Below are 19,306 nucleotides of genomic sequence, written 5' to 3'. Positions count from 1 at the left end.
CAGACAAGATTACGAAAGATCAAGACAATAACACGCATCTTTGCAAAATTTCAGAACACCAGGGATAAGGCAAAGATCCTGAAAGATTCCGGAAAGAAAAAAAAAAAGTCCTACCACAAAGAACTGGGAGTTGGAATATCGTGGGACTTCTCAAAAGCAAGCCTGGAAGCTAGGAGATGAAGGAGCAGATGCCTTTGAGTGTCTGAGAGAAAGTGCTTTCCAGCTAGAACTGTTTCCGGCCCAAGAAATGATACCGCTATCAATTGACTGTGAAGGCAGAAGAAAGGCATCTTCAGACCCGTAAGGGGTGGAAAAGCTGGCCACCCAATGCATGCTTTCTCAGGAAGCTCTGAAGGATGTGCTCCAAAGCAACGAGACAGAAAACTACGCAAGAGGTGGCTGTGGGATCTAGGAGACCAGAGAACCCACTGTGGAGCGCTGTGGGCAGGCTGAGGGGCCCCGGACCAGAGTTCTGCAGCAGGTCTGAGAGCACAGAGAGCGGAGACCGGCCTGACGACCTGGGCACGAGTACTGAGGGGGGTTTTCCGGAAGTGGGGTAGAACCGGTGATTACTACCTAAAACACAGAAGAGAAAAAGCAAGTAGTAACTGTGATAATATACTTGTCTTAGCAGTGACCAGCTTTTATGTAGTTATAATAATATAAACATACAAAGTGGGTTATCAAGAAATTGTAATAATGTCTCAACTCAAGAAATAACGATTTAAGACTTTTAGAGCAGGGAAGATACACACCAGAAAGAACGAGCATGAAATGTTGCCTCTAGGGTATAAAAAAAGGCCTTTTAGTCCTCTTTGACATTTAAGGCCATATTATCACTTTGCTGAAAATAAAAACTAATTTTAAAAAGAGAGTGTTTTATCAGAATATTTTCTAACGCAAAAAGAAACCCCCCCCAACAAAATCCATGTTATTTTACAATGTTAAATTATTATCTGTTTTCTAGAGGAAAGTCTTGCCACTTTGGGGACCCTATCTGATGATACAACATGAAACAGGCTCGATGTTTTGTTTCGTGACAGTCATTTTTGGAAATCCAGGCTCACCCTGCTGTGTGTTGATAGGAATGGAGGGCCCGACCCACCCCCTGCTCACACTTGCCGCGCTGGGCCTGGAAGGAGGCGAGACCAGCCCACACTCCCACACAAAGCTGAGAGGAGAGCAGGCGGAGGGCCCGGCACTGACCCCAGAATGCTGTGGGGTTCAGTTTCCCTCATCTAGACTTTGCATACGGCTCTTAAATGTCTCTAACCAATCCTCTTTCAGTTCACTTCTCCCTGCCACCTGAGAGATCTTTCTAGACCACGTCACTCCTCCATCTCAAACTGTTCAAATTCCATGTTAAAAAGGTTCCCAAAGGGGCACCTGGGTGGCTCAGTCGGTTAAGCATCTGCCCTCACCTCAGGTCATGATCCCGGGGTCCTGGCATCAAGCTCAGCAGGGAGCCTGCTTCTCCCTCTCCCTCTCCCCACTGCTCGTGTTCTCTCTTGCTATCTCTCTCTCTCTCTCTCCCAAATAAAATCTTAAAAAAAAAAGGTTCCCAAAGCCTATAAAAAAACGTTCATGTTTGACATGGTATTCGAGACATCTCGTGCTCTGCCCTGGTCTAGCTCTGCAGTCTCCCCTCCATCCTGCACCACAGGCACTGTGCGCTCGGGGCACCAGCCTGGCTCCTCTCACCTCCCAACACAGCGGTCACACTCCTTCCTCTGGGCCTTTGCTCACATTGTTCACTACTGGGAGTCCCCAAACTCCCTACTCCTTCCCCTTTAAAGACTGGTTCAAAAAAAACATGTATAATGAAAATGAAATTCAAAAAAATATATAATGGAAATGAAATTTAAAAAACCCAAATATAATGGAAATGAAACTAAAACAAAAACAAATGCAAAAAAACGGGTTCCGTTGTCCCTCCTCTTGGAAGCTGGCCCCATCCCAGCCCCAGTCAATATTGACAGTGGCCCAGTGAGCACGGGCACAGGAGTGCATCATCTGGCGTGGCCAGTAAATGTGTGTGGACAGGACTTCCTGTTTGACAGAGGGCGACTTCAGGGCCAGGCGTGGCTCTGGTTCACGTGGTTTCCCACAGTGTGAGGTACAAGACGTGCCAGAAGGGCAACAGGCCAAGGGAGTCTATTAGTGGCCTCAGCAATGTGCAGCTGGGCCCTACCCCCGGGGCTCTAGACTCCAGGCATGGTCTGTCTGAGTATGTGTGAAGACCGTACAACCCCTTCCACCTCCCCACTCTATTCATGATCATCATCGCTTCTGTCCTCTCTTCTGGTCACAAGAGGTGAGGCAAAACTCATGAGGCAACGAAGAATGTCCCCGGCAAAGCCAGGATACCTGTGTCCTCCTGCAAAGAAGCCAAATGTTGGCAAATAGCAGCTAACCTAGAAGCAAAGACCAGTCTCATTTCTTTACTCTCGCTTCTGAGCCTGATGCAGTTCCAAAAGCTCCAAACTGGGGGAACAAGTTGCACCCTTGATAAATACAGGGACCACTGTGAGCAGGGAGACTTCCTCATGGTGAACCACCAGCCTGGGATGGGGGGGGTCACAGGGGTAGGGGTGGGGAGAGACTTAAAGAATTGTCATAGTTATATCTCTGGTTTATGATATGTTTTCGTTTCCTATGACGCAGGTCCACATCCAACACTGTTGTTACAAGTTTTAGTATCATGGAAGATTTGTTCCAGAATAAAATGGAGAAAAGGGCAAATGCAGAGGTATCTATTGGCTGCCATTGCTATAACCAGAACATTCTTCCGAACACAAACTGATCCTGTTGCCTTCTTTTACAATTCTTCAGTGGCCCTCGGGGTATCAGGTCCAAATCCCCTTGCAGGATTTAAACCCTTCTGTCAGCCCCTATCATTCAGTTCAGCCTAGTGACCACGAATCGCCACCCGCTTTACACTCCAGTCAGGTGAATGACCTGACTGAGTCCCCATGACACGCACACAACGGTCAGTTCTGCCTGGGATGATGTGCCGGGACTTGCTCCTTGAATGGGCTCCTGTTCTTCCCTCCACAGTCATAGTTATCGTCAGTCCCTCCTCCTTGGCCTTAGCCCCTCTTCTCCAGAGGTCCTGAGGCCTCTGTACTGGCCTCCATGGAGGCAGTGACCATGTCCACCATCACCGTTTGCATGTCTTGTCTTCGGGAGGACTGTCACTTCCTTGAGGGATAGAGTCTCCATCTTTGAGTCCTCAGCAATCGGCGACGGCTCAGTAATGATTTCCGCACTCATGAAGGGAACCTGCCTTCGAGGTTGCACGGGTGTCCCTTCCAGAGACGGGGTGATTGAAGTGGCCCAGTCGGAGGGTTATGAGGCAGTTTCAGAGCAGGAACTCCCAGTCCAGAGAATGTTCGAGTAAAAAGGACCACATTCAGGACTCATCCAAAGAAAACCACTTTTAAAGATTTCATCTTCTGGGTGCGCCTGGGTGGCTCAGTCAGTTAAGCGTCTGCCTTCGGCTCAGGTCATGATCCGGGGGTCCTGGGATGGAGTTCTGCATCGGGCTCCCTGCTCAGCGGGGAGCCTGCTTCTCCCTCTGCGCCCCACCCCCTGCTCGTGCTCTTTCTTGCTCCCTCAAATAAAATCTTTAAAAAATAAATAAATAAAAGATTTCAGGGATGCCTGGGTAGCTCAGTTGGTTGTGTCTGCCTTTGGCTCAGGTCATGATCCCAGGGTCCTGGAATCCAGTCCCACATCGGACTCCTTGCTCAGCAGGGAGCCTGCCTCTCCCTCTGCCTGCCGCTCCCCCCCTGCTTGTACTCTGTCTCTCTCTGTCAAATAAATAAATAAAATCTTCAAAAAAAAAATAAAGATTCATCTTCTGTATTTCACTTCACGATCAGGGAAGGAATAAATTTGTCCTCTACAACTGCATGAGGAAGCTGTCTTAAGAGTGAATGGTGACAGCAACTGCATCTCTGAAAAGCTTTACGGAGGGCAAAATTCCATGCACAGGGTCATTTCATAACCCCAAATGCCTTGAAATTCCAAGGCCATTACTTTCTACACGCGGTTTTAGTCTACCTCCACCTTAAATCTGCGCATTACCATCCTACTGTGGGGATTTTAGAATTTCGGAATCTCTCTCTCACAAACAGCCATTTTGGCATGGGATTAGATTAAATCGTCTCAGCGGCTCTGACCCAGAGGCCTTCCTGTCTACGGAGGGGCAGGGGGAGGGGCCGGAGGCCTGCAAGCCAGTGCACTAAGTCGGTGGCTGCCCTTGGAGGAGAGATGATTAAACGCTGAGGTACAGTAATCAGGCTGGGACTGTCCCTGCATCTGCTCAGCCCGGCCCTGATTAGCCCTAATCTAGAAGGCGTATGTTAATCCCAGTTTGTATTCTGGGTCATTTCGATTGATTAAGCAACAGGAAGCCCTTCACATTCTACTTTAAAGGCTGGAAGTTCTCTTTTTTTCTTTTCCGAGAGACCCTGTACAATCCTAGCAGTATGTCTCCTAGCATTTGTATAGCACTTTGCAAAGCCCTCTTACATCCACTGTGTCTCATCTGGTTTTTGCTAAGACCCTAGAGAGCCGGCAGGGCAGGTGGTCCTCCCTGTCACAGACAGGCAAGTTCCTTTGGCAGAACCATGGACTTATCCTAAAGGCACATGTTATAAAGTCCTGAAGATTTAGTACCCCAGTCTCTAGGACCCCAGTATTTCAAAGCCATAAGAAACCTTAAAATTCGGGGTGCCTGGGTGGCTCAGCTGGTTGAGCGTCTGCCTTTGGCTCAGGTCATGATCCCGGGGTCCTGGGATCGAGCCCCACATCGGGCTCCCTGCTCCGCGGGGAGCCTGCTTCTCCCTCTCCCACTCCCCCTGCTTGTGTTCCCTCTCTCGCTGTCTCTCTCTGTCAAATAAATAAAATCTTTAAAAAAAAAAAAAAAGAAACCTTAAAATTCATTCAGTTTAGTAAATCCCTTTCTTTTTCTTTTTAAACTCAAAAGTAAACAGATAAAAAGGTTATTAAAAAAAAAAGTAAACATGGAGCAAGAGAGACTGAGTGGTCTTCGCCCCAAGATGACTGAGTTGTGGCAAAGCCAAGGGTCCAGGCTCTCGATGTGGGAGTCTTTCCATGCACCCACCCACCTGACCATGGAAGACCCGCCGGCAGGGACCTGGAAAGTGGAGGACTACTCTCTTTGGGCTCATCGCTGCCTCTCCCCTCAGGCTTCCAGCCAAGGTTTACGGAAGTGGCCAACCTGGGAAGAGGCCAGAGGTGCCTCGGGAGCCACAGGTCCCAGGCACAAGGATTTCCCTGTCCGATAGCAGTGAGACTAAAATCCCTGGAAGAACTGCTGGCTCCGGGACCCCATTTCCCTGTAAAAGACAAGACCCGACCCTGCTCATTTCTCCCCTGCCGGGTACCACATACTCGAGCCCACGTGCTCAAACACACTCCTCCCAGTCTTCCCCCAGGGCAGCAGGCGGCCATCACATCCCTCCAGTTGCCTCCGCCGAAAACCTCACAGTCATCTTTGACTTCATATGCGGCACATCAGCAAATCCTGTCAACCTGCCCTTCACATACAAACCTGGAGTTCCGCCACTTCTCTTTGCTGCCTCCCTGGACAAAATCCTATCATCTCTTGCCAGGACTACATTTAAAAAAAAAATATATTTTATTTTTTTTATTAGAGAGAGAGAGACAGAGAGCGTGTGTGCGGGAGGGAGGGGCAGAGGGAGAGGGAGAGAGAACCTGAAGCAGGCTCCACGCCCACAGGGAGCCCCAGCACAGAGCCTGATGTGGGGCTTGACCCCACAACCCCGAGATCATGACGTGAAGTGAAGTCAAGAGTCGGATGCTCAACCGACTGAACCACGCAGGTGCCCCGCCAGGACTACGTTTTATCTTTCTTTGTAATCGCCCGGTTTCAGCCCTTGCTCCACTATAGCCAGAGGGATCTTCGAAAACCTCCACATGACACGATGGGTATCAGGACAGCCTCTGAAAATTCAGATGCCTGGCTAGGTTGGTTCTGATGCAGCTCACACGCTTCAAAGGCTTCCTTTCAAGTCAGATGACCTTCTCAGGGAGGACACACAGGGAGACTGACCTCCGAGGCGGCCAGGCTTCTACTCAGAGTGCTCCAAGGAGACCCCTGCACAGGGTCCATTCTTCGAGGGACCTGTTCATCTCACCAGGGCCATCATTTCACACAAGGTGATCGTCTGCCTCTTACATTTCCCCCCTTTCAGGAGAATCTCGATTTTAACAGATACTTCATTTTGAAAAATAGGCAACACAGAGAAGGCATAGTATGGGGCTGAAAAAAGTCAGTCTCCCTCCCAGAGGTAACTACTGTGGCTAGTTTCTCGGCTGGCCTGTAGTCTACTAGATTGTGCATTTGGAAATGTGTGTATGTGTGTCTGTGTATCCTCCCCATTTGAACAATGCACCTCGCTTTTTCGGGATCTTTACTTACAAGTATGAACAGAGTGGCTTTCTTTTTTTTTTTTTTAGTGGCCGCAGAGTATTCCATTTGCATGAAGGTGCTTAATGTTTTTTTCACGTCAGACGGGTCATGTGTTGCCGTTGTAACAAGGTCTGAGGGAGGCACATGGCACACAACAGCGTGAGCGCCCCCATCATCATGCTTATGAACTACAGAAGGATCTAGAGGTGCTTGATTTTGATTAATCAGTACTCGGATGACTCACACCTTGGCTTTCCAATCTTTTGCTGTTGTGCCAAATGTACTGCAATTTCTCACAAATGCGAGGATAACTACCAAAGAGACAACTTCTTAAGGGGCGATTTATACTTTAAAATTTCCTAGGTGCAGGAATGGGGGAACTCTTAACTGTTCTGCTCAGCCCAATTCCTTTCAAGACTCAAAATAATCTACCTCTAGTAGTGGGATTTAAGATTAAGGCATCATAAGTGACAGGGGAATATACTTTTGGACAGACATTTGTCTTCGAGCCTCTCATATTACATGGGTGGCAGATAATGCCATCACCTCATAAGCCTGGTCTCGTCTTCTAATACAAGTGACCATTTGCTCGTGTTAAGGGGCTTGGCCTTGTTGTCTGCAGAACAGGAGGCCATGAGGCTTACAGTGGTCTGTCTCTGACGGTGGCACCAGGGGAGGCTTTGTGGTAGACCATGGGCGCCAATGAGAGTGACTCAAAAGGTTAGGGTCACAGCTTTGCACACTCTGTGAATTTATCATTCATGAGCTGATCTACTCTATTCCTGACCTCTCCTGAGGTAATGACTTTCATCACTTACCTACTGTATAATGGAACACACACACATGTGTACGTGTGTATGTGCACATACGCACTTTATTTACTTAGGGGAATTCATTTACTTTCCTCAAGACTAACTCTTTTAGTATTCTGTGATTTGATGAATATGTCTACATATCACAGTTCGCTAAATCTTCTTGAAAGACCGTTTGGCAATGGCCATCCCAACCCACCAAAAAACCCACAAAACAAAACAAAAAAACCCCAACTTTTGACGGCTGTCTCCTAATGGGAAAAATAAGTCCAAATAGCTCCTGGCTTGAAGGATTACATCAGCCTCTCCCACAAATGCTCTACATTTTCTCTTCATCACAACACACCTGTCCCCTTAGTGTCCCCTCCCCACCACACACGTTGCTCAGGCAGATGTCCTAGCACTATCCCCTGCCAACGCAAGTCCCATTCTTCCAACAATTTCCACATCTTTCCTGGAGTCACCCCAGACCGAACAGCCCACCAGGAGGTGCTTTCCCTCCTGTGATTTTCCTCCCTCCACCATTTGGCACCAGCTGTGTGCTAACCTGTTTCCAAGTAGTTATTGTTGTTCTCTGTATAATCTGCTTGCTTAGATTTTGGCAGGACGGTGTCTTTAAATACTGAGTAGCCCGAACATAGTAGATGCTTAATAATTAAATATGACTATAGATCGTGTTCCTCATGATTTTCAGAAACTTGGTCACATTCGTATTAGCCTTGGCCTCCACAGACTGAAGGCCTTGGGACTTTTCACTCTGTTCCCGGGTGCAGTGGGGATTTTCACAAGACTCTCAAGGCACTGTAGCCAAATGCCGTAGGGTAGTTCAGGTGCACTGTGTGTGAGGGTAAAACAGGCTGTTTTATTTCCATGAAAGGCTTGCCGGTCAGAAAGACTACACGTGACTCCTGGCTCTGCTGCCAAATGGCTTGTGAACCTCGCTTTCCTTAAATGGAAAAGGGCAGCTACTCATCTCACAGGGCTGTCGAGGGCTAGGTGTGCTGACGGAGGTGAAGTCTGGCACTGTGCCTGGCGCACAGTAGGTGTACCATAAATGTCAGCTACGTTTCAAAGATGACTCTGAATAAGAGGCTTGATGAAGTCTGGTGGGGTCACAGGCATTCGACTAAAGCTCTCAGCAAACAGAAATGAAAGCAGAGACAGCACAGATCTCCTTTCAGCAGTGATTTGTTCCTGCCAGGAAGCACATCATTCGCCAAAGGCCTTCAAAGATGTAAAGATTAGAGATAAAAGCCATGAAATCAGGGCAGAGGGACTGGGGGGCAGCTTCCTTTCTGAAATGCAGTGATGGGCAGAACTGGCACTGCGGCGGCACCCGGACGTCTATGGAATAGCTGCCGACTCAGTGCACTGGTAAATGAATAATCCAGGCAGAACCACTAATCAATGGTAAGAATGTTAAATATACGGTCAGGGGCAGGAGGATATGATGTCATCACTCTGATAAATTTCTCAACCCCTCCAGATAATAACGATATCATTGGCTCAAGTGCAGCAGAGCACAGAGTTATGCGCCTGGCCACGGTCACCCGGAACCAGACTGCCCTGCCCCCACCCCACCCCGCGACAAGATAGAGCAGGACAGACAGCCTCAGGAAGAATGGGCCTTTCATTTGCCCTCACAATCCGGGAAACCTTTGGGAATTGTTGTTTGCTGTAACTGAATCTTTCAGCCCAAAGGCCTTCCAAGTTGGTCATGGAAATATCTTTAGTTGGGAGAAAAATATTGATGGCTGTGAGAGAAAACCAGCTAAACAAAGAAACTTATCAAATGAACACAACATCTGGTGGGAGAGAAAGAGTTTTTTTTAAAGATACATTTATTTATTTTAGAGACGGAGAGTGTGTGTTGGGGGGAGGGCAGCAGGAGAGGGAGTCCCAAGCAGACTCTGCACTGAGCGTGGAGCCTGACACGGGGCTCGATCCCATGACCCTGAGACCACGACCAAGAGTCTGATGCCCAACCGACTGCACCACCCAGGCACCCGAAGAGAAAGAATTCTTAAAACCCAAAGGAAAAATTTACAGTATTAAAGCCTTCTGCAGTTTATGGATGTGAAAGCTAGCTACAGGTATCAGGAAAGTGCTGGCTTAAATGGGGGAACCAGAAAACTGTACCTAGAAAGGATAGGAATAAATAAGTAAAAAATAAAGCTATGAATTATATTACTTAAGTTAGTTCTGCAGTTTTTAAAGAGCCATCAAGCGCTATCTTCAGGTGTTTCAAGGGGTGACAGGCAGGAGGTAAGTCCTTTAAAGTCTTATTTGCAGGCTTGAAAAAGAATTTACATCAGTGACTGATGTCTAAGGCAAGCCACTATTATATGAAGAAAAAGAGGCATTAGGTATGTACTGGTATAGAGATGGGAGAACATGAAAGGAAATCAGGGAAAGAAGCTAGTCGAATAGGCGGCTGGCAGATAAAGAGGCCGAGAATGACAAACAAGGACCAGATGGAAAAAGAGAGGACAGTCGCAGGGCCAAAAGGGGAAGATCATGAAAAGAACGTCAATATCAAATGAAAGGAGATCCAGGGAACCTTCCTGATACTAACACAAGGAGGAAAGAGAGAAAAAGTATTTCTCTTCCAGTCGTTCTGTTCCTGTTATATTAGCTGCTTCTGGGACATTTAATCCTTCTTTTCCGTGTTTTCTAACTCCATGGCTTTTGGGTGCATTTGAGGGATTTATGGATTAAAATATGTATTACACCTGGCGTACTGAGTATTCTCATAAAGCCCATAGCAGCCTCACAGGTGGCTTGGCGTAACAGGCACTCCTTGGCATACAAGGTTTTCTCCCCTCTTGCTAGACAATGTCACCCCTCTCGGAAAAACCACTTTCTGTGATAACTTCCATAGCAGAGATTCTGTCCTTTGCCTGATTTTTCAGACCACCAGGGAATTCCTCTTGCCCTCAATCCACAAGCCAAATGTTAAAATTAAATTCATTTTTACTTTATTAGTAAGTGTACTTCAAAACATATTTTGGAGGTAAAATTTCACAGTTTCCTTTTGAAACTATTGGAATGTCCAGGAACATTAATGAAGTCATGGTTTTGTGCTTCAGGACCACTGTGGTGTACTATCTTGCAGGCTGAGCCCCCAATGTAGGGTTGAACAAGCTGACTCCAAGGCCTGCTGATCTGCCCAATAGGGCTTTAAACTGAAAATGGCAGGAGGGAAAAGTGTTCAACTAAAGTCTGTGGGACATGTGTTTGCTCAGGAGGACATCTGATCTGACCCTTACAGAGAAGGGCAGGAGATGCCTAGTAAAATCCAGAAGAAATCCCTGGGAAGAAGGGGGACACTCAAGGTCCCCCAAGTGTGTACACCAGTAGATAGGGCATGAGCAATATGTAAAGTGTTGATTTTTTTTTTAGGATTTCATTTTTAAGTAATCTCTACACCCAACATGGGGATCGAACTTATAACCCCAAGATCAAGAGTCACATGCTCCACTGACTGAGCCAGCCAGGTGTCCCAAAAGTGTTGATATTTTTAAATAGAAAGAAGAAGGGGTTGGGGGATGGGGAAACTGGGGGATGGGCATTAAGGAGGGAACGTGGTATAATGAGCACTGGGTGTTATATACAACTGACGAATCCCTGAATTCTACCTCTGAAACTAATAACACACTATGTGTCAATTAACTGAATTTAAATTAAATTTAATTTAAAAAATTAGAAAAAAATAAATAGAAAGCCGAGCCAAGAGGATAGGAACCTTAGCGGAAAGTCACCATACTAAGAATTTGCAGAAGTCAGATGTAGAAATGAATGCAAGAGCCAATCAGGAGCTACCCAGAGTTAGGAATGGAGACTTATTTATTTTTCTGTCATTATTTTCAGTTTTTTTTTTATTAGGGAAAATTTCAAAGAGGCACAAAAGGAGAGAGACTAGCACAAGGAACCCCGCCCCCACCGCCCCACGCCGCCAATGTACCCACCATCCCGCCCTCGCTTCTTCTAACCTAACAGGCGTAGACTGAGGCACAAAAGCTTCCAAAGATGTTCTACTATTTTTCAACCCCTCACATTTAGCACAATCTGTAGAGTACCATTTAGAAAGCAAACAAACACTAAAAAATTCTATGAGCACATAAAGAGCAGAATTAAATTGGCTTTTGGCAGTAAGACACCTGAAGACAGCAGGTTGGAAAGTAGAAATAAATAGTTAGGGGGTTTGATAGTCATAGAAAGAAATCTATCTCAATAAACTTCATTTTGTTCAGCCGTTTATGCTGCCTTTCCTATCTGGACTGTATCTAGCATAACCAAATTGATAATGGGGACAAGTTCTTTACAAAAGAACTCCAGCTTCTGCCAGAAAGTCAGAAGGAATGATAACACTAGAGGAATCTCCATGTTGTTATCTCTGCACAAAATCATCAATGGCTAAGACCGTTCGGGTGGCTGGAGGACGGGCCGGAGAGCAGAGGGCTCTAACATCCATGCGGGGTGCAGCGCCTCTGGTACCCTACCCTGTGGCCGCTACCTTCTTTCGCCAGAGACAAGCCCCCATGATGCTCGGTCAGCCAGACAGAGTCTGACAACACAGAACTTTCTTTCTTTCTTTTTTAAGATTTTATTTACTTGTCAGAGAGAGAGAGAGCACAAGCGGGAGGAGCGGCAGACAGAGGGAGAAGCAGGCTCCTCGCCGAGCAAGGAGCCCGACATGGGGCTCGATCCCGGGACTCTGGGATCACGACCTGAGCCGAAGGCAGACGCTTAACTGACTGAGCTCCCCAGTGGCCCAACACAGAACTTTCAAAAAAGCATGAGCAAGACGGGCCCCCGGAATGTGGTGCGGAGGAGCAGCATCAGAACACCGCCTCCCTGTACGCCCTGGTGCCCGGCGTACAAAGCCATCCCAACACCCTCCCACGGAGGGTTTTACAAATCCTTCGGTAACCGTGCCAGCACACCAAGTGCCAATGGTGTGCATGTTTATAAAAGGTGATCTCAGTCAGCTCTTAGTTAAGCCGAAGGGAGGGTCAGCCATTTCTCCGATACCTCCCCTCTAAACTGGAATTCATGATGTACTTTTCTTGTAGCAGACTTACTTTCCTAATAATGTCTTCCTTGGGCTAATATGAAAACTAATTTGTATTCCTTAAGTACCCAGCAGCTGGGTTGGAGGGGGGGGAGGAGATGGTCCGGGCTTACGCTGGATTGTTGGGAGAAACTGTCTAAGGATTTAAAATGTGTCATGACTCATTTGCATGACAGAATCTGTTATGTGGCACCTGAGAGTTGTCTATATTTACATTTATAAAATGGACAGCTACTCTGTCTTATAGGGCTGCTGTGAGGATAAGGAACATTATAGTTACAAAGTTTAAGTTCTGGAGAAAAAGGACAAGATCTAAATTTGAGGTAGTTTTGTTATTTCACATAGGTTTCCTCTCGGGAGTCAAAGCTACCATGCAGTGGCTACCAGAGGCAGACAAATGGAGGAAGCAAGATTCAAGATCCTGCCCCTGGGCCCCAGAGCTGTTAGAAATGGAAGGTGCCGCCAGCTCAGTGGTCCACCCCAGAATGTCGTCGGCACTCCGCGTCGTACACAAAATGAAGAATTCATATACACACCCTTGGCCCTTGAGCATTCGCTCGTTCTCGTTAGTCAGAAAACTCTCCAGTCAAACAGCAGGGCCGTGAAAGCTTAAGGAGCGGAAGACCAGGGAGTAGCCAGCTGAAAGTGGACCTTCCTAAAATTAAAGTCCTTTCTCATGGTTATAATTCATTACTATTATTTTGGGTGTATGTGAGGGGTGGGGAAAGGACATGAGATTCTTGGAGGAAAACAATGTTTTTAAGGTGGGAAGATAAAGACCACAACCTAAGCAATATGGCTGGAAGGGGTTGTTCCAAAAACATCCAGGCAAATTCCAAATTCCCTCTTTCCCCTCCAACAAAGCTGAAACAGAAACTCCAAGGCTGGCAAAAGCAGTCAAGAAACCATTTCAAAACGTTCGGACTAATCTCTAACACAGTGCTGTCCACCAGAACTCACTGTAAAGACGGCCATGTTCTATTTGTGTGCTGGTCAATATGGTGGCTGCAGAGCACATGAAATGTGGCTAGGAGGACAGAGGAGCTCAATCTTTACTTTGACTTTAATTAAAGTTTAAATAGTGCAGCTCTAAAACCTTTCCCGAGCTTCCAGTGAGCCACCTCCACAGCATAAACATGCCTCAATCGTGAACACACTGTAGAACACGGTAAGAGTTGCCTTTGTTAACTGGAAACTCAATCTGAAACTGGATGCTCTGCCTTCACCTAAAATATGTTTTCCTCGCATTTCCCCTATTTATATCAGGGTTGTTGTTTTTTCCTTCCCCCTTTGCTGCTCGACCCCATCAACTTATTTTTAACACCCCCCCCTCCCCCAGGGCCCCCAGGTGAGAAACTTTGCCAGCACTGGAGAACAATACAGCATAGCTCTGCAGTATAGGACTACGAGCAGTACGGAACGGCTGGGCTGGGCAAAACCCGAAGAATTGCTGGACGCCGGCTTCGTGAGCCAATCTGATAGCAGGGTTTGTCTCACTCAGAGCAGTGTCTCAGTTTCCAGATTTAGACCCCTTCGGTGATTTTCAGATCCAGTTGCTAGCTTTACAACGGAAAAGATGTGTTTATCAATTTCACTTCGAAAACCCCATTTAGCCTCTGAAAATCTCTAAATAGGCCTTTCTAATAATGAAGATTTGGTGTAATTATAATGTCACAGGCAATTGTCCTGACAAGGCAAAACCAATATGTCTCCTTGCTGGGTCTTTGCTCTCAGTCTGACCAACAGGAGGAGAAAAGAAGCTTTGTCAGGAGCAGATGTGCAGTGGGAGGCCCCGGGGAAGCAGAGCTGCTGAATGGGGCAGGTGCCACTTAGACATTCACTTTACTGACTCCAACCACAACCTCCCCTTCATTTGATATCCTGCTCTTGGCAGGAGGATGGGGAGAGAGCATCATACAAAAAGGAAGCGTGTTTATCCTGTTCAGATTACGGCTCTGCCAGGCCGCCGATGCTGGGCTCTGCACATTTGCTCTTTATTAAGCAAATGGTGGTGCTGGGAAGTGAATCCCTCTATTTACACAGGTAACCTGAGAGCCAGAGGGCCCCAAACCATACTGGCTGCGATGTACAAGCTATCAGAGTTAATAACAGTGCGCTGACATTCCTTCAAAATCCTAATGGAAGTATAAATAAAATGAGCAAAGTCCACTTTCCCCAAGAACCTTAAAGACTTCATTCTGTAGGAGTTTTTCCTGTCATGAGATTCTGGTTCTTGTGTGAACCTTTTTACATGCTCAATTAAAACCTACTTTTTCATCCACATATTAAACAGAAATGAGTCCAATTAAAGTTGTCCAATTATGGCTCTGGATTTGGTATGCCAAAACAAAACAAAACAAAAAACCAATTCCCTTTACAGAATATTACCTGCAATGACAGGCACCAAGATTCTGCTGGAATCATCTAAGACCAGAATCTGTCTTTCGAATACAAAGACTCAGAAAGATGTGGGGACCTAAAGGGAAGGAGAATGAGATAAGGACACATGTAACTTGGCCCTCATGACACTGGGGATGGAGAGGACACTGGTCAGTCCATCTGCCAGGTGGCAGGCTCCTTCTTGGGAGTCTCTGCCCTGAAGCTCTGGTCTGAGTCTTTTGCCCAGAATGTCCCTGGCTCACCAAGGTCCCCCAGCTGAGAATACCGGACACAGTCAGACCAAGTTGTTGTGAAGGTATGCCAACCTAGCTTGACAATGTATGCTAATTCCCTCCGGGGCCCTGGAGAGCCAAGTCTGGAGGCATTCAGCTTTTAATACGGAAAGCACCTAAAAGCTACCTCGGAAGGACATGGCCATGGCTCAGATGAATACTAAGAATAGAGACCAGTGTGTAGCGGCCTGTCATTGCATTGTAAAGGTTCTTCCTTTCTGTAGTCCTTAAGTCTTCAAGTAGCAGGGCCTAGATTAGCAATTTCTGGTGTACGAATGATGAATGCTGAGGCCACCCTTGTTTATAAATGGTATAGGGGAGACAATACACCACCCCCTCTGGAGGAGCAGACTCTGCAAGGAGAAAGATGAATCTAAACATCACACTGACACTTTCAAGAGACAGCCTTGGTCCTTCTGGAGGTATCCACAGGTCAGCATTTTTACGGGAGACAAACAAAGGCACCAAAGAACCCTGACAATTAGAAAACCCTCCAGCTGTGGGGGCTATGTCTGATGAGTGACAGGAAAGACCTGGTCATCTGGAGAACTGAATCTCAGTTTGGTTTCTCTAGCATGCCTGAAGGGCACAGTATGCTTTATCAGTAACAGAGACTTTCTAAGGCAGGGATTCCCAGGGAGTGGATCTCACACTGCTCCCTCCAAATGGAGGCTCACTGGACCAGATCCCAAGAATGTGTCCCAGAGGAGCTAAAAGCGAACACTCTGAAGATTAATATCCTTCCCATTCAGTCTGAGTGTTTAAAAAAAATAACAACAATAATAACAACAGCAGCAGCAGCGGCAATAGTAGTTAAGAGTTACTGCATGCTTACAATGCTCCAGGCACTAAAGGGAATGGGACGAAATAGTCTCCGCTGGCCCCTAAGATTAGTGTGATCGACATACCTCCCTGAGTGGGGTGTCAGCAGAACTGCCATTTCCCTCTGACGGCTATTCTAGAAGGCATTTTGGATTTTAGGAGGTAACTGTGAATGGAGTCGGGAAGGAGGACAAGCTTCAGTGCTATAAAAGGGCTGGGCAGTAACACATCTGGGGCAGAAAACTGTAACTGTAAAGCCCTCTGGGTATTCTAGAATTGAGAGCCCCGGTATACACCTCTATGTTCCTATTTCAGAAGCAGCCATGTTTTCGTGGTGAAATCTGGAATTCATCCAATAGTAATGGCTTCTTTCAGCCTCGTGACCCACTGGGCTCTGGATATTTGATCCTTTTTGGGGTCACTATAAATCATTAAAGCGCCTCGCCTCAAGATGCCTGTAGCCAAGAAGAGAAATCTGCATTTGTGAGGCATCTGGGTGGAAACGTGTAAGCGGCCTGGGTCGTGCATACAGAGACTAGGAAGTGGGTCTAGGTGTCTCCACTGCCTCTTGTCTTAGGTTTTCCTGCTCGGGACTCTGCGGTGCACAAAAATAGGCCAGTTCTTGCAACCCTCCTGCCCAGCTGTTTACTGGTTGAGGATTACTGCAGTCATATGGTAGTGGGTTTTTGTTTTGTTTTGTTTTGTTTTGTTTTAAGCAAAGCCATGCTGTCTATGAGCTGAGAAGGTCACTGGGAGGCAAGGCTCATGAAGTATTAGTGTTGTCCTTCTCTGTGCAGAGGGGGCACAACTTGCCAGAAGAGCACAGTATTTTTGCTATAGCCTTTAGATCAATGCTATCCAATATAACTTTCTGAAATGATGAAAATGTTCTGTATCTGTGCAGTGTATTACAGTAGCTATTTACATTTAAAAAAATTTTTTTAAGACTTTATTTATTTATTTGAGAGAGAGCGAGCACAAGCAGTGGGAGGGGCAGAGGGAGAGGCAGTGGGAGAAGCAGACTCCCCGCTGAGCAGGGAGCCTGACGCGGGGCTCGATCCCAGGACCCTGGGATCATGACCTGAGAAGGCAGACGCTTAACTGACTGAGCCACCCAGGCGCCCCATACCTATCTACATTTAAATCTGAATAAATTAGAATAAAAAATACAATATCTCAGGCCACAACATGGCTGTGGAGTGCTTGAAATGAGGCTGACTGAAGAACTAAATTTTTTATTTTACTTAATTTTAATTAACTCACATTTAAATCCAACAGCCACAAATCATAGCTACTGTATTAGACAGCACACCTTTAGATCCTGCGTTTTGATGCCATTTATTTGCCTCTGCTAAGATTTATCATGACACTGACTTCTAAGGTGAGTAAAATATGGCTATTACCACTCCTTAAAACAATCCTGCAAAACAGTGACCCACACAAAGGAACAGCTGAATCAGATGAATAATAAAGACAATGGTTTTCACTTGTTTTAGATCTCCTTGACTTCCTTGGTTGGGTGGGTTGCAAGGAGGAGTGAAGAGGAAGGAAGGGGCCCACGTCAGGCAGTAGAGAGTACTGGAGAACCGGGTCTGGTTTCCAGTTTCACCATTTAGTTGCTGAGTGACACTGGGCAAGTCCCAGCTTTAGCTGCCTCCACAAAATAGGGCTCATAGCTCTGTTCTACCCACCTTACTGTTCTACAATGCAGAGGGTGCTTGCTTAGTCACTGGCAAGGGGGTTATGGTGACGGTGGCAGCCGTAGTAGTAAAAACAGAAAAGGAAAGAAAGGAGGAAGACAAGAAAATGATGAAGGTCCTAAATAATGATGGTCAGTGCTTACAGTCAAAAAGCAAAAAGAGAGCAAAAGTGAAAGTTATTTTCCTGGTATGACATCTACCAACATGTTTTCCAGAATGAAAACTATCATTTTAAGAAAATAGTTGACTTAGGGGCGCCTGGGTGGCTCAGTCGTTAAGCGTCTGCCTTCGGCTCAGGTCATGATCCCAGGGTCCTGGGATCGAGCCCTGCGTCGGGCTCCCTGCTCAGCGGGGAGCCTGCTTCTCCCTCCCCCTCTGCCTGCCTCTCTGCCTACTTGTTCTCTCTCTGTATCTCTCTGCCAAATAAATAAATCTTAAAAAAAAAAAGAAAATAGTTGACTTAAATAGGGAAATGCTGTCTATAAAGAAAGCGTGTTGTCCAGAGGACATTTGAAGCATCCAGGGCCCGGGTGCTGGCTGCAGGGCTGCCGCTCCCCAGTGCAGCGCCTGCTTCCCAGGGGGCCCCAGCTGCAGGTCCTCACGTACTCACCCCTCCACCCTCTTCTTTTCTCAACCATCCTCATCTGATTCCTTCTAAGAAGTGATCTTTTCAGGTCTGCGAGTATGCTCTACCTCCCCCTCCATTTAAAAAAGACCCATGATTCCGGGGGCACCCGGCTGGCTCAGTCAGCCGAGGATATGACTCTTGATCTTGAGGTCGTGTGTTCTGGACCCACGCTGGGTGTAGAGATTGCTTAAAAATAAAATCTTAAAAAAATGAAAATAAAAAAGACCTACGATTCTAAAGGGAAAAGAGCTGTATGACAGATGAATCTTCCTTTGCTTTTTGACAGAACAGGCAACGCCTCGGCTTGGTCTGACTGAGACGATCCTAGGAGCTGAGCTTCCCTTTACGTCTCCCTGTCAGTGGAAAAAGAGGGTCATTTATTTGAACGGAGGGTGGCCTAAGGGTCCACAGAGCGCTGCTCTTTGGGGACTTTCAGGCTGGGAGGCTTCCGGCCTAGGACTCCTAGCTCACATAACACTGTTCAGGGGCTGCCTGCTTCAAGTCCAGGGAGTACTGAACAGCTCGCGCTTTATGGTGACTGAAAATGTTCCTTTACAATAAAACTTAATTTAATACATTTGTTTAAACTTTAATTAAAATAGTGAGGCAAAAAGTGATTTAGTGCATACTAGAAGAGCATACCAGCACTTTATTTTTTAAAGATTTTATCTGAGAGCGAGCAGGAGTGGCGGGGGGGAGAGGGGCAGAGGGAGACACAGACTCCCCGCTAAGCAGGGAACCCAACGCCGGACTCGATCTGAGGACCTCGAGATCACGACCTGAGCTGAAGGCAGCCGCTTAACCGACTGAGCCCCCCAGGCGCCCCTACCAGCACTTTTTGGAGGAGCAACACTGACATGTTTCCTAAATTAAATTAATACTGACATCTCCACTGACTCTTTTGGGAACATGTCCATATACTAATGTGACCAGAGAATGAGAAGTACAGAAAAAGGGAGAACGAGAGATGTATTCTATAGTTTGTCATGATGAGCACTGGCATTTTCTCTCTTATTTTTAAAGAAGAGCTGGATCAGAAGGACCTCTAGTGAGTAATAATGGAATGATGGTGGTGGTGAGAATAAGGACAAAAGTGAAAAAAGTGCCCCTTCGTGATGGAGATTGAAATCCCATG

General features: G+C 46.6%; 1 protein-coding gene and 1 non-coding gene across 5 annotated transcripts in view; both read right to left on the bottom strand.

The window, feature by feature from the left end:
• Nucleotides 1-19,306, bottom strand: part of NRF1 (nuclear respiratory factor 1) — a 147,727-nt gene that overhangs the window by 3,903 nt on the left and 124,518 nt on the right. The window contains exon 12 of one of the 4 annotated variants that reach the window (XM_073899190.1): nt 14,738-14,825. The exons of the other annotated variants lie outside the window; for them this stretch is intronic. Coding sequence (XP_073755291.1) covers nt 14,770-14,825 — 56 coding nt within the window. The 3' untranslated portion in view covers nt 14,738-14,769. The remainder of the gene's footprint in view (nt 1-14,737; nt 14,826-19,306) is intronic. 4 annotated transcript variants of the gene reach the window in all.
• Nucleotides 6,559-6,663, bottom strand: LOC112818579 (small nucleolar RNA U13). Its single transcript, XR_003206617.1, has one exon. It is a non-coding gene; the product is annotated as a small nucleolar RNA U13 (small nucleolar RNA).

Source organism: Callorhinus ursinus, unplaced genomic scaffold (genome assembly GCF_003265705.2).
Source record: "Callorhinus ursinus isolate GAN/ISIS: 27379988/994484 unplaced genomic scaffold, GSC_fseal_2.0 scaffold12, whole genome shotgun sequence".
NCBI lineage: Eukaryota > Metazoa > Chordata > Mammalia > Carnivora > Otariidae > Callorhinus > Callorhinus ursinus.
This window is presented reverse-complemented; position numbering and strand designations above follow the sequence as displayed.